This window comes from Heterodontus francisci, chromosome 27, assembly GCF_036365525.1.
Source record: "Heterodontus francisci isolate sHetFra1 chromosome 27, sHetFra1.hap1, whole genome shotgun sequence".
NCBI classification, from domain to species: Eukaryota; Metazoa; Chordata; class Chondrichthyes; order Heterodontiformes; family Heterodontidae; genus Heterodontus; species Heterodontus francisci.
In genome coordinates, this window is record NC_090397.1 from 4,356,515 (window position 1) to 4,372,537 (window position 16,023).

Genomic DNA, 16,023 nt, shown 5'->3' on the forward strand with positions numbered 1-16,023 from the left:
AAGAGGCATCTTGACAAACACATGAATAGGATGGGAATAGAGGGATACGGACCCCGGAAGTGCAGAAGGTTTTAGTTTAGACAGGCATCAAGATCGGCGCAAGCTTGGAGGGCCAAATGGCCTGTTCCCGTGCTGTACTGTTCTTTGTTCTATCACAGATAAACCCTAGGAATCATTTAGATGCTACAATGGAGGACTTTGTATGGCTGGATGAACAATGATGGACCAAATGACTTTCATCATTCCTAATCATCTTGTGACACCATCCTGCTGCTATCCTGTTTGGCACCATCCAGTGCCAAACCACACAGTGAGCATGCGTCTTAGCAGGGCTGCAGTGACATCCTGGATGCATCAGTCTGTCAAATGACTCACTCCTGTCAAATCTGAAGAGATGTGATCATTTTAATAACCGCAGAGAGTTGTATTCATGGAGGATTTCCCTGTAACATCCCTCTATTGTTGAATGCATTGCAGTCGAATGCAAGCAGTTGTCCCCAAGGGGGTCATAGAATCATAAGCACAGGAGGAGGCCATTCTGCCCATCAAGTCCATGCCAGCTCTCTGTAAAGCAATCCAGTCAGTCCCATTCCCCCACTCTATCCCCATAGCGCTGCAAGTTTATTTCCCTCAAGTGCACATCCAATTTCCTTTTGAAATCATTCATTGTCTCCGCTTCCACTATCCTCATAGGCAGCAAAGTCCAAGTATCTACCACTCGCTGCGTAGAAAAATTATTCCTCACATCCCCGCTATATCTCTTGCCCAAAACCATGTTCCCTAGCATTTGTATAATCAGTTAATAGTAATATCTTTTCTTTGTCTACATTACTGAAACCTGTCAGTATCTTGTATACCTCTATCAAATCTCCCCTCCACCTCCTTTGTTCTAAGGAGAACAACCCCAGCTTTTCCAACCTAACCTTGTAGCTAAAATCCCTCATCCCTGGAACCATTCTGATAAATCTCCTCTGCACCCTGTGAAGGATATTCGCGTCCTTCCTAAAGTGTGGTGACCAGAACTGGATGCAATATGCTAGTTGTTCAGCATAAATTTCCTGCTTTTGTACTCAATACTTCCAGTCATGAAGCCCAAAATCCCATATGCTTTACTAACCACTCTCTCAATATATCCTACCACCTTCAAAGAGCATGAAACCTCCGGTCCCTCTGTCCCTGCACACTCTTTAGAACTGTGCCAATATGTCTATATTGCCTCTCCCTACCTCTTCCGCCAAAATGCATCACCTCATATTTCTCTATTAAGTTCCATCTGCCACTTGTCTACCTGTTCTGTTAGCCTATCCATGTCCTGTTGCAGTCGATTGGCATCATCCACACTGTCTGCCACACCCCCAAGTTTGGCATTATCTGCAAATTTTGAAATTTTACTATTCCAATATCCATCATTTTTACATACATATATAAGCACTGAACATTGGGGAACACCACTGTCTACCATCCTCTAGTCTGAAAAACAAACATTTACCACGACTCGCTGTTTTCTGTCCTTAAGTCAATTTTTTTTATCCAGGCTGACACTGACATTCGTATTCCACGTGCTTCAATTTTGTTAACCAGCCTCTTATGTGGTACTTAGTCAAACTCTTTCTTAAAATCCAAATAGACAAAATCCACAGCATTCCCTTCATCAACCTTCCCTGTTACCTCATGAAAAAATTCAATTGGATTCGTCAAACACAGTCTACCTTTCACAAATCCCTGCTGGCTCCCAAAGTAACTCAAACCTCTCCAAATGCCTGCTGACGTTTTTCTCTGATTTCTGAAACATTATTCACCACTGATGTTAAATTGACCGGCCTGTATTTACTGGGATTGCCCTTGCACCCTTTCTTGAACAAGGGTATCACATTTGCTACTGTCCAATCCAATCCCGTATTCCCATACATGTGAGATACTAGGGTTCTTTGCAGTCTGAGTGTCCCATCAGCCTTCTCTGTTTATACAGTAAATACAATGGAAATGCTGCTCACTGTGTAAATTGTGTAGTATATGATGCGCTCCCACTAGTTTTACTTCAGTTGAAAAGAAGGGAAAATAATGACTGATTTCAGTGGGAATCTATGGAGGCTGGTGCCAGCGTTACCGGCCTTCACAAGCTTGATATCGGACCCCAGAAATTCCTGCTAAAGATTTTATTCTCCATGCTAAACACTTCACTCCTGATGAAAACAGGATTAGGAGTTAAAATATTCACAGCACCCTACTCAATCCTCTCGCCATATTAACAGGCGCGCCCTAACCAGCCAGCGAGGCTCATGCACCAGGGTCTCTGTTACAACCAGGTGAGAAAGAGGTCTATAGGGTTCCCTTTCAGCCTACACCAGGCCTTACTGTAACAGTGTTTAATATTAAAGAAACTGCGTTTTTAGCTCCCCCTTGGTAATTCCTTGTTCACCACTTTTCAATCATTAGGCAAAGAAACCAGCACAAACAGGTTTTCTTAGGTTTAAAGAAGAAAGGTTGAAATTTATTAAATTTGAACATGCACTCTAATTCGGCTGACACCTACGGATACACGACATGTCTATGCTAGCATGCATACGCGAAACACACATGCAAATAGAGACAGAAAAGAGAAGAAAAATGAAGTGGAAAAGTTTGAGGCAATATCTGAAGAGTTTTTATTATGGTTTTTCGAGCTCACTGTAGAGTCCTTGACTGTAGGTAAATCTTGCTTTTTGTTGCGGCCCAGTATTCTTCTTAAACCTTGTTCGCTGTAGCAGACTTTTCTCTCTTGGGGTTCAAGCGTCTTCGTTATTCAGGATTCAGAGGCTTGTGAGAAAGAGATGGGAGCAGACAGGAGAGAGATCTTCTCAATCCAGGAGCAAACAGTCTTTGAGTTCAAACTGTTTGCACAATTCAGAAAAAACCCCAGGTTGCCAAGCAGGTTAGTCATGTGACTAACTGGTCTGACGACATCTTGGATTGTATCACCTCAGCAGTCTCTGGAACAATACCTGGTGAACAAGCTCCATTGCGGGTGGAATGTGTCAGGGAATGGTCCTTTGTCCTTCCAAGCAACACCTGTTAATGTGCAGATGTCTTTTCCAGCCACGGCTGATCTGTTTAACAAGTCCTTTCTTCATTCGAGTAACAGTTTAAAATCAATGTTCATGACAAAATTAACGTGTCTCATTTGTGGCAGTTGGGGGCCGAGCATGACACCTCCACACCCAGTGGAATGAAATGCAATTTGAGAAAAGGTGCATTTCATTAAAAGGGTCAAGAGAAAATATAAGATACAGAAAAAATCCATGCATTTCTCTCATTCATTCACAAATCCTAAGACTTATTAAAATTGCTCATTTTTTGGCATCTCAATAAACACGCGGTTCTTTTTTGGGGAAGTTTCTCTTCCGTTTGCCCATTTCCATGGCAGCCTATTGTCTTTATTCCTGCTAAGGTAATTTTTTTCCCCAGGAGAGTCAGTAGTGGGCAGCTCCATCCTGAATTCACTTAGTGCTTTGCTGAGTCATGCAAAGGTTTTTGACTTTGGGGAATGGGTGATTTTATTTTTTCTGACTGCGCGGGAGGATTCTTTGTTGATCTTCCCTTTGCCCTCTGGGACACTCCTGTCTGCAGGTATTAGTACAGACTCTACTGCACTCTTGTGGCACTAGGTGAGGCATCAACCACATGCTTTCTCTGCCCCCTAGAGGTCTTCCTTTGTCTCTAAAGGTTCCTGTAAATGCTATTAGCAACTCTGGTGGGGTGCTTCTAGTGTCTGCATTTACTTCGGAGGTTGTGCAGTCTAACTTTTCACATTGTTCGGGGTTGGCTGACCGGACAGTAAGGGTTTTCATCCGGGATTCCTCCTGGACTTTCTTTAACCTGCCCTCTTGGTCACTTTTTCCCCTTCCCTGTCTAACTTTTTTCCAGCCTTGAGCCTGCCTGTCCCCTTTTGTTCTCTGTGGCGGTTCCTTACAGTTCACCAGCCCTCTGCTGGAGGGTCCTCCTAACAACGGTACAGGACTTAGAGGTGCAGGTTTCACTGTAGATTGGGGATTCCCCTCAACCTGGCACATGTGGCAACTCCTGCAGTACTCCACCACATCTTTGTGGAGTTTCGGCCAGTCAAACTGCTGTCTTATTTGCTCTTTCATATACCAGCATGTACAGCCACCATAGTCTTGTGGGCCCTTCTTAATATTTCTCTCCAGTACCTCTGCGGCACAACTAACTGGTGAACTATTGTCCACTCCTTGCTCTCAGGTCTGTGAGGAGAAATCCACTTCTTCATCAGTATCTCATTCTTTAAATAGTAGCAATCAGGGACTTCCTCTGCTTCACTTTCAGACTGGGCAGCCTGTGCTAACTATCGCAATACTGGGTCAGCTCGCTGAGCCTCACCAAGGGAAATTCCATTAAATTCATTCCCTGGGTCTCCTAACTTTTCAAAGAAAGTCTCAGACAGATAGGCCTGATCATCTGCCTGCAGTGTTAATTCAATTTCCTCTGGGGGAGCTGGTTTGATCATGGCTTGAACCACTAAACATTCAGGGCAACTACAGGGGTCCATCTCCTGCCACAGCCCTGTCTCTCTGACTCCTGCGATCTTTCTTTCACGACTGAGGTGGGGGGGGGGGGGGCGCTGCCACCTTCACCCTTGCCAGATCATTACCAAGGAGGTCAACCCCGTCCACAGGCAAACTAGGGACAATCCCTACGGTCACCAGTCCCGAAACTAGGTCACAGTATAGGTGCACCTGGTGTACAGGTACAGGCATACACTGCCCTTCAATACAATTCACCACCATTCTGGTGTTCACTGTACTCTCTGGGGGAAAGGTCAGGACTTTTCCCAGTAAAAGGGATTTAATGGCCCCCCCCACCGTGTCCCTGAGAATTACTATGGACTTGCTGGCCCCACTCGAGGGGTATGGGGTTACTTCCCCTTCAGACAAAACCCTGATAACCTTCAGGAATCCTATTAACTTTTCCTACACTTGCAGTCGTAAGCTTCCTGGGTCTCACTCTTACTACAGTTAAAGCCACAACTTGTGCTGCTGTGCTTTCCACCAGGTTCCCTTCTGCACTGAGCGGGTGTGCCCTGATTAACCCTACAGGTTTTCCCTTTAGTTTCCAGCAGTCAGCGTTTAAATGCCCAGCTTTATTACAATGGAAGCACAGAGGTCTCCGGGTCTCGCTCTTGCTCACAGCACCTTCCTTTTTGGCTGGAGGAGGGCCCCCTGTGAGTCCTGTTTTCCTTTCTCTCCCAGGACTGCTTGGGCTCCTATCACCTTCTTACCCTATGTCCTTTTCGGATTTGTGGGGGTGACTAGGAAAGGTTCTCCCCTGGAAAACGGACTTATAAATTAAAGCCAGAACGGCCGCTTGCCAGGCTTTCTGAACCTGCTGCTCCTCTACATGGGTCTTTATGGAGAGCGGGAGAGAGTGTTTAAATTCCTCTAACAGAATTACTTCTCTGAGATTCTCACAGCTGAGCTGTATTTTAAGACCCCTCAGCCTCTGGTCAAAAGCCAGCTGCTTACTTCCTTCAAACTCCTGATAAGTTTGATTAAGCTTGCTTCTTGAGGGTTCTAAACTTTCGGTGATAGGCTTCGGGTACTAATTCATATGTCCCGAGGATAGCAATTTTTGTCAGTTCATAATCTGATGAACTTTCATCTGGCAACAGGGAATAAACCTTATGGGCTTTTCCAGTTAGCTTGCTTTGCAGTAAAAGAGGCCAGGTCTCAGCTAGCAATTTTAGCTGCCTTGCCAGTTTCTCAAAGGACACAAAAAATTCTTCTACATCTTCCTCATTAAATTTTGGAATTAGTTGAGCTAGTTTTAACAATTCTGTACCTAGCCCTGAATTATGCTCCTCCATATTGGCCATGCTTTCACTGGGGTTACTCTGTCGCCCCCTAGTTAACTCAAGCCGCTTCAGTTCTTTTTCTTTCCATTCTTTCTGGAATATTCTCTCTCTCTCGTTCCTTCCCGTCGTTCTTTTTCTTCACGTTCCTTCTGGAAGACGCTTTCTTTCTTCCTCTCTCTTTTCTCAAATTCAAGTTTCCTCTGTTCCAATTCTATCTTTGCTAACAATACCCTGTCGCATTCTGCTTCTAACCCTGCTTCTGCTTCTTCAGATTCAAGGGAAAAGGCCACTAGCCTCAGCAGTTCAGACTTCCTAGCCTTGCCATGTACAGTGATCCCACACTGCTCAGCCATTTTCCTCAACTTTTCCATTGACAGTGCTTTTAACTTATCCCAAATTACTTCACCCTGGCTTGGAGAGCTACTAGCTTCAGTCGCAGATATGTTAGCATTTAAGCACACACAACCACAAGAAAACCTGTATTGAAATCTTGCTGTTTTTTTGATTGAGAATAATTTGGTTTCCCACTTCCAATTTCTCGTTTGTCTCTGGGTAAAATCCAGCACGGTAGCACCCAAACTTCTGTTACGACTAGGTGAGAAAGAGGTCTAGGGCTCCCTCTCAGTCTGCTCTTACTATAACAGGGTTTAATTTTAAACACTCCATGTTTTTAGCTCCCCCTTGGTGAATTCCTGTTCACCACTTTCCAATTATAAGGTAAAGAAAACAGCACAAATAGGTTTTCTTAGGTTTAAAGAAGAAAGGTTGAAATTTATTAAATTTGAACATGCACTCTAATTCGGCTGACACCTACAGATACACGACATGTCTATGCTAGCATGCATACGCGAAACACACATGCAAATAGAGACAGGAAAGAGAAGAAAAATAAAGTGGAAAAGTTTGAGGCGATATCTGAAGAATTTTTGTTATGGTTCTTCGATCTCACTGTAGAGTCCTTGACTGTAGGTAAATCTTGCTTTTCGTTGGGCCCCAGTATTATTCTTAAACCTTGTTCGCTGGAGGAGACTTTTCTCTCTTGGGGTTCATGTGTCTTCAGTGGATTCAGAAGCTTGTGAGAAAGAGATTGGAGCAGACAGGAGAAAACATTCTTTGAGTTCAAACTGTACAATTCAGAAAAAGCCCAGGTTGCCAAGCAGGCTAGTCATGTGACTAACTGGTCTGACCACGGCTTGGATTATATCACCTTCGCAGTCTCTGGAATGCTCCTCTTACACACAATACCTGGTGATCAAGCTCCATTGTGGGTTGAATGTGTCAGGGAATGGTCCTTTGTCTTTCCAAGCACTGTCTGTTAACATGCAAATATCTTTTCCAGCCACAGCTGATCTGTTTAACAAATGCTTTCTTCACTCCAGTAACAGTTTAAAAACGATGTTCATGACAAAATTAATGTGCCTCATTCTTGGCAGGTGGGGGCCTAGCATGACAGTCTCATTCAAACACAAAAGTATGGGTCTAATGATGCCATTCAGATCCTGACTATATTCGCATCGGGCACCAGATCAGCAAGGACAAAGGAGCAGTAGGTATGAGCAAGGGTAGCGGGAACAGCGAAGCAGTGGCCCAGAGGGTCAAAAAGGTAAGCACATTAATTTTTAATGGTTCCTTTGTGAGTGGGGAATGCTCACAAGTGTCCCCCGACTGTGATCACCTTTCCCCTCCATTTGCCTTACTGTTGCGGAATGTTCCAGCAAGTTCACAGCCACGGCCTTAAGAACACAAGAAATAGGAGGAGTAGACCACATGGCCCATCGAGCCTGCTCCACCATTCAAAACGATCATGGCTGATCTTAGGCTTCAACTCCACCTTCCCACCAACCGGTTCCCTGATGCTGGCCAGATGTCATGGGCACAGGCGTCATCTTGGAGTTGGGCCTCGTATATTAAAACCAACCAGGCCCCACCCTAACCACTCTCCCCAATAAAATCAGGCCTTTTAGCTCTGATGGAGGAGCTGAACATTATCTAGAGAGACTTTCTACTGCCAGCTCAACGACTGCTGTTGTCTGTTATCACTAGGCCAAGGACCCAACACAGAGCACACACATTCGCCTCAATATTCCATTCAATGCCATTTCAAGCTATTCAATATATATGTGTCGCATCCTCCTTGTCACACTAGATCTGCCTCATATTAACACTGCTGCTGTCACTGTAAGTGGAAGGCAGAGCCAGTTACTCAGAGACAGGGCTAATCTAACTTACCTTGTACCTTTAAAACATTCTTCCTTTTAGTGGGAGGACCAATTCTATACCCAGCAGAAGTCTGGGATTGTTTCCCCTGCTTTCCTGTGGTATTTGCTAATTCATTCACTTCTTTTAGTGACAGACAGCAACTGCGATATCAGACACCATGGATAGACAAGGAAGACCAAGCAGAAGATGCGCGTTCTGGCTAATTATATGACACATCCACGCACACAAATATATGCATGTCACAGTCGGAAATTTCATTAACAGCTTTAGATTTAACAAAATGAATATGTTACATCCTTACTTTCGAATATTCAGGTAGCCAGCCTTTTGAAGGAGGTTTCTGTTGGCTGGTTTGGATGCAGTAGTGTTGTTATCAGGGATATAGATGGATTCATTGGCTAAAAGCAACTCCTGTTGGGCCAATCTCATATTTTCAGCCTCCGTGTCGAGCTGCCCTTGGATACTATATTAGATAACGTACAACACACATATTTAGTGCAGTGGACAGTTTCAAGAGGAGACACTGTACTTTAAATATTTGACTATCAAGGATTCCTCTTAAATAAACGAAAGACAACTTTTATCATATTCAACAGATTTGAGACATTTGTTGAGTATCTTCTTTTTTGCAAGCTATAAAACCATTGAGAGAGATAAACTCCTGGAATCAGGAAAGTAAAAAGAGTGTTAAACATATCTGTACTGATTGAATAGGATAATTTTTATAACCTTTGAACCATGGTTGCAACAGAAGACAAAAATTCTTCCAGTTTCTTCGAAAACATCTCCACTCCGATCTTGAAATAGTTGATCTGAAATACAGAAGATGATGACAAGTGCATTCTCAAGTTTCAAATGTTCGGTGCTAAAAAGACCGGGACAACATAGCTGTTACATAGCCTCCATTTTCACTTCTTTGAAACATTTCTGGAATCCATATAAATTAGACAGGTTTATTCTAGTAAAAGGTGAATGTAAAGTGGAGAGAAGCAATGATTTTGCCACATCCTGGAGAGGCGTTGTCCAAGCTCTGATCTTCACATGAGTATTGCAGAGGTTCAAAGACCACATATATCAGTTAAATGCTTTAAAATTTTCATGATTTCACTAATTTTGAGAGTTTTTACTAACTTAGGGTTTCCTTTATTTCTGGGTTCTGCTTTAAGAATTTTTCCATATAGGCTTGAGAGTTCTAGTTGAGCTCTCCATAATAAGCAAGATGCCAGGGAAAAGCTGTGGGAAAACTCCCTTTCTGATAAGAGACACACACACAAATGGTCAAAGGCACCGAGCTGCTACCTCTTGAGAAAGAATGAAGAGACAGTATTTCAGCCAAGAGCGTCAGGGACCTTGGACAGCAATATGTACTCCTTCGTCCAAGTGCCTTATCGCAATTCAAAGTCAAAATTAAGAGCCAACCTAATTAGGCTAGTAACAGCTACAGAAATTATCAGGTATTAAGTCATTAACCTATACAGTTATGCAGTGCAGTACACCTATCTTTTAAAGTGATTTTCCCAAATCTTGTCAAGGATCATACCGCTATAACATTTGCTTGCATTTGACTTAGATCTGTGTGAACAGTAATTGACTTGAATCAGTGTGAAACAGCATGTAACCAGAAAGAACTACTTATAAGAGGATGTTAACACAAGGTACAACTTTTGTTCACAAAGGAATGAGGCTTCGGGAGCAGAGGTTGTAATGAATTGGACATTTGTTTGGACGCACGTGCCAAGGAACCAAGGACTATGGAGGTGGGGTAGCACCAGGTTATACCAAACCTAGTCAACTGAAAGGGTTAATTTGCGCTATACCCAAATATGGGATGAGATGATGATCGAAATAAAGAACAAAGAAAATTACAGCACAGGAACAGGCCCTTCGGCCCTCCATGCCTGCGCCGATCCAGATCCTCTATCTAAACATGTCGCCTATTTTCTAAGGGTCTGTATCTCTTTGCTTCCTGCCCATTCATGTATCTGTCTAGATACATCTTAAAAGACGCTATCGTGCCCGCGTCTACCACCTCCACTGACAACGCGTTCCAGGCACCCACCACCCTCTGCGGAAAGAACTTTCCACGCATATCCCCCCTAAACTTTTCCCCTCTCACTTTGAACTCGTGACCCCTAGTAATTGAATCCCCCACTCTGGTAAAAAGCTTCTTGCTATCCACCCTGTCTATACCTCTCATGATTTTGTACACCTCAATCAGGTCCCCACTCAACCTCCGTCTTTCTAATGAAGATAATCCTAATCTACTCAACCTCTCTTCATAGCTAGCGCTCACCATACCAGGCAACATCCTGGTGAACCTTCTCTGCACCCTCTCCAAAGCATCCACATCCTTTTGGTAATGTGGCGACAAGAACTGCACGCAGTATTCCAAATGTGGCCGAACCAAAGTCTTATACAACTGTAACATGACCTGCCAACCCTCGTACTCAATACCCCGTCCGATGAAGGAAAGCATGCCGTATGCCTTCTTGACCACTCTATTGACCTGCGTTGCCACCTTCAGGGAACAATGGACCTGAACACCCAAATCTCTCTGTACATCAATTTTCCCCAGGACTTTTCCATTTACTGTATAGTTCACTCTTGAATTGGATCTTCCAAAATGCATCACCTCACATTTGCCCTGATTGAACTCCATCTGCCATTTCTCTGCCCAACTTTCCAATCTATCTATATTCTGCTGTATTCTCTGACAGTCCCCTTCACTATCTGCTACTCCACCAATCTTAGTGTCGTCTGCAAACTTGCTAATCAGACCACCTATACTTTCCTCCAAATCATTTATGTATATCACAAACAACAGTGGTCCCAGCACGGATCCCTGTGGAACACCACTGGTCACACGTCTCCATTTTGAGAAACTCCCTTCCACTGCTACTCTCTGTCTCCTGCTGCCCAGCCAGTTCTTTATCCATCTAGCTAGTACACCCTGGACCTCATGCGCCTTCACTTTCTCCATCAGCCTACTATGGGGAACGTTATCAAACGCCTTACTGAAGTCCATGTATATGACATCTGCAGCCCTTCCCTCATCAATCAACTTTGTCACTTCCTCAAAGAATTCTATTAAGTTGGTAAGACATGACCTTCCCTGCACAAAACCATGTTGCCTATCACTGATAAGCCCATTTTCTTCCAAATGGGAATAGATCCTATCCCTCAGTATCTTCTCCAGCAGCTTCCCTACCACTGACGTCAGGCTCACCGGTCTATAATTACCTGGATTATCCCTGCTACCCTTCTTAAACAAGGGGACGACATTAGCAATTCTCCAGTCCTCCGGGACCTCACCCGTGTTTAAGGATGTTGCAAAGATATCTGTTAAGGCCCCAGCTATTTCCTCTCTCACTTCCCTCAGTAACCTGGGATAGATCCCATCCGGACCTGGGGACTTGTCCACCTTAATGCCTTTTAGAATACCCAACACTTCCTCCCTCCTTATGCCGACTTGACCTAGAGTAATCAAACATCTGTCCCTAACCTCAACATCCATCATGTCCCTCCCCTCGGTGAATACCGATGCAAAGTACTCGTTTAGAATCTCACCCAATTTCTCTGACTCCACGCATAACTTTCCTCCTTTGTCCTTGAGTGGGCCAATCCTTTCTCTAGTTACCCTCTTGCTCCTTATATATGAATAAAAGGCTTTGGGATTTTCCTTACCCGTTTGCTAAAAATATTTCATGACCCCTTTTAGCCCTCTTAATTCCTCGTTTCAGATTGGTCCTACATTCCCGATATTCTTTCAAAGCTTCGTCTTTCTTCAGCCTCCTAGACCTTATGTATGCTTCCTTTTTCCTCTTAGCTTGTCTCACAATTTCACCTGTCATCCATGGTTCCCTAATCTTGCCATTTCTATCCCTCATTTTCACAGGAACATGTCTCTCCTGCACGCTCATCAACCTCTCTTTAAAAGCCTCCCACATATCACATGTGGATTTACCTTCAAACAGCTGCTCCCAATCTACATTCCCCAGCTCCTGCCGAATTTTGGTATAGTTGGCCTTCCCCCAATTTAGCACTCTTCCTTTTGGACCACTCTCGTCTTTGTCCATGAGTACTCTAAAACTTACGGAATTGTGATCACTATTCCCAAAGTAGTCACCTACTGAAACTTCAACCACCTGGCCAGGCTCATTCCCCAACACCAGGTCCAGTATGGCCCCTTCCCGAGTTGGACTATTTACATACTGCTCTAGAAAACCCTCCTGGATGCTCCTTACAAATTCTGATCCATCTAGACCTCTAAGACTAAGTGAATCCCAGTCAATGTTGGGAAAATTAAAATCTCCTATCACCACCACCCTGTTGCTCCTACATCTTTCCATAATCTGTTTACATATTTGTACCTCTATCTCACGCTCGCTGTTGGGAGGCCTGTAGTACAGCCCCAACATTGTTACCGCACCATTCCCATTTCTGAGTTCTGCCCATATTGCCGCACTGCTCGAGTCCTTCATAGTGCCCTCCTTCAGCACAGCTGTGATATCCTCTTTGACCAGTAATGCAACTCCTCCACCCCTTTTACCTCCCTCTCTATCCCACCTGAAGCATCGATATCCTGGGATATTTAGTTGCCAATCATGCCCTTCCCTCAACCAAGTCTCAGTAATAGCAATAACATCATACTGCCAGGTACTAATCCAAGCCCTAACTTCATCTGCCTTATCTACTAAACTTCTTGCATTAAAACAAATGCACCTCAGACCACCAGTCCCTTTGCGTTCATCATCTGCTCCCTGCCTACTCTTCCCTTTAGTCACGCTGACTTCATTATCTAGTTCCTTACAGGCTTTCGTTACTACCTCCTTACTGTCCACTGACCTCCTCATTTGGTTCCCATCCCCCTGCCACATTAGTTTAAACCCTCCCCAACAGCGTTAGCAAAAGCACCCCCAAGGACATTGGTTCCAGTCCAGCCCAGGTGTGGACCATCCAATTTGTTATAGTCCCACCTCCCCCAGAACCAGTCCCAATGTCCCAAAAATCTGAAACTCTCCCTCCTGCACCATCTCTCAAGCCACGCATTCATCCTGACTATTCTTTCATTTCTACTCTGACTATCACGTGGCACTGGTAGCAATCCTGAGATTACTACCTCTGAGGTCCTACTTTTTAAACTTGGCTCCCAACTCCCTAAATTCTGCTTGTAGGACCTCATCCCGTTTTTTACCTATATCATTGGTGCCTATCATCGTGCACAACGACAACTGGCTGCTCACCCTCCCCTTTCAGAATGTTCTGCAGCCGATCTGAGACATCCCTGACCCGTGCACCTGGGAGGCAACATACCATTCGGGAGTCTCGTTTTCGACCACAGAACCGCCTATCTACTCCCCTTACAATCGAATCCCCTATGACTGTAGCCCTTCCACTCTTTTTCCCGCCCTTCCGAACAGCAGAGCCAGCCACGGTGCTATGAACCTGGCTATTGCTGCCTTCCCCTGGTGAGCCATCTCCCTCAACAGTATCCAGAACGGTATACCTGTTTTGGAGGGAGATGACCGCAGGGGACACCTGCACTGCCTTCCTGCTCTTTCTCTGCCTTTTGGTCACCCATTCCCTTTCTCCCTCAGCAATCCTAATCTGTGGTGTGACCAATTCGCTAAACGTGCTATCCACGACCTCCTCAGCATCGCGGATGCTCCAAAGTGAGTCCATCCGCAGCTCCAAAGCCGTCATGCAGTCTAACAAGAGCTGCAGCTGGACACACTTCCAGCACATGAAGGAGTCAGGGACATCAGCCGTGTCCCTGAGCTCCCACATTGAGCAAGAGGATAAAAGTTGCAAGCTGAGAGCCATCTTTGGCACAGTCTGAGAGAAAATGTTGAGAGACAAGGAAGAAAGAATAAATTCACGTCACCTGTACTGGCAACAACTTGGGACTCCTCGGCCCCCGGGGAATAAGATAGTTCCACGTCGTCTTCACTGCTTTTTGTTAAGTATATATTATAATTTGCTAAATAAATTCTGTTTTTTTCACGATAACGGGTCATTCGTACCTTGCAGGTCAGGGCCCAGCTAAGAGCTCCACTGTTAAATTAATTTTAAAAATTGTAATCCCCACTCATTTCCAGCTGCTGGTACTAATAAATATTAAATTAGAACAGTCCTTTCCAAGCTTCCTGAACCACAAAATCCAAACAGAGCAAACTAGGGAAAATAGGCTGATCTACCCTGGCTGAGAGTCACATAGAGACAGATAAATATATGAAACAGATTATGCTAATATATTCATTATTTTTGTGTATTTTCATGAAATCCAGACAAATAATTCAGGAATAAAAAGCTAACAACACTAACAGAGACCATGTAACTATCGGATTGCAGTAAAAACCCATCTGGTTTACTAACTTCCTTTAGGGAAGGAAATATACCGTTCTTACCCAGTCTGGCCTATCTGTTGGTCCAGACCCACAGCAATGTGGTTGACTCTTAAATGCCTTCTGAAATGGCCGAGCAAGTTATTCAATTGTCAAGAAGGCAGCTCAGCACTTCCTTCTCAAGCGTCATTAGAAATCGGCAATAAATACTGGCCTTACTGGCGATGGCCACGTCTCAAGAATGAATGAAAAAAAAAATGGGCTCAGCTGTGTGCTCAGTGCCTCATTAGGTGAGCATTTTGGGCAGTAACAGACACATTTAAATATTCTTTAAGTGTTAATGATCCCTTTTTGTCAGTCTAACTTGTGGTGAACAATTCGTTTTTTTCAGTTACTACGGTTAACAGTCTAGACATTGGACTGTTTATTTATATTGGACAGGAACCAATTTCTCACATGAGCTCTGAGCTTTCAGCCCATAAAAGTCTGAGATATGTGCTGAAATTCAGATAAAGCCAATATGCAGAGGCCACTGTGAGAAAGCAATGAATGGGTTAGTTTAATTGCATGGTTTGCAGTGAGTGGAGCCCTACTCTGAGATGGATCAGGTTTTTGTTGCTTTTTTTAAAACAGTACAGGAGGCCATACGGCCCATCGTGTCTGCACCAGCTCTCCAAAAGAGCAATTCCCCCAGTTCCATTCCCCTGCCTTTTCCCTGTAATCCTACACATTCTTCCTTTTCATACAACAAAGGGGCAAAGTTTAGAGGGAATGTGCGAGGCAAGTTTTTTTACACAGAGGGTGGTGAGTGCCTGGAACTTGCTGCTGGGGGAGGTGGTGGAAGCAGGTACGATAGCGATGTTTAAGAGGCATCTTGACAAATACATGTATAGGATGGGAATAGAGGGACCCCAGAAGTGCACAAGGTTTTAGTCTAGACAGGCATCAAGATCGGCGCAGGCTGGGAGGGCCGAATTGCTTATTCCTGTGCTGTACTGTTCTTTGTTCTCTGATAGTCCAATTCCCTTTTGAATGCTTCAATTGAACCTGCCTCCACCACTTTCTCAGGCAGCGTATTCCAGACCTTAACCACTCGCTACGTGAAAGTTTTCCTCATGCCACTTTTGCTTCTTTTACCAAGTACTTTAAATCTGTGCCCTTCTCGTTCTCAATCCTTTCACGAATGGGAACAGTTTCTCTCTGTCAACTCTGTTAAGACCCCTCATGACTTTGAATACCTCTATCAAATCACCTCTCAGCCTTCTTTTCTCCAAGAAAAACAGTCCTAACTTCTTCAATCTATCTTTATAACTGAAGTTCTTCATCCCTGGAACCATTCTCGTGAATAGTTTCTGTACTGTCACCAATGCCCTCACGTCTTTCCTAAAGGGTGGTACCCAGAACTAGACACAATACTCCAGCTGAGGCTGAACTGGTGTCTTATACGTGAAGTGGACTGTTAACTTTCCCTTGCGATTTATGAAGTGATTCCATTAGTTAAGCACGTGGCTGCTGTTTCTTGCAGTTACCAAGGCCTAGTATAAAAACATTTCATTTCAGTACTGCAGCCTTGAACATAACAGGCCACTGCTCACACAAGACACTGTGAGCAGT

At 44.2% G+C, this 16,023-nt stretch overlaps 1 protein-coding gene across 3 annotated transcripts in view; it reads right to left on the bottom strand.

The window, feature by feature from the left end:
• Window positions 1-16,023, bottom strand: part of appl2 (adaptor protein, phosphotyrosine interaction, PH domain and leucine zipper containing 2) — a 199,799-nt gene that overhangs the window by 88,200 nt on the left and 95,576 nt on the right. For all 3 annotated transcript variants that reach the window (XM_068058746.1, XM_068058745.1, XM_068058747.1), the window contains 2 exons: window positions 8,795-8,877; window positions 8,367-8,528 (listed from right to left, as the gene is read on the bottom strand). In XM_068058746.1, the coding sequence (XP_067914847.1) occupies window positions 8,367-8,528; window positions 8,795-8,877 (245 nt within the window). The remainder of the gene's footprint in view (window positions 1-8,366; window positions 8,529-8,794; window positions 8,878-16,023) is intronic.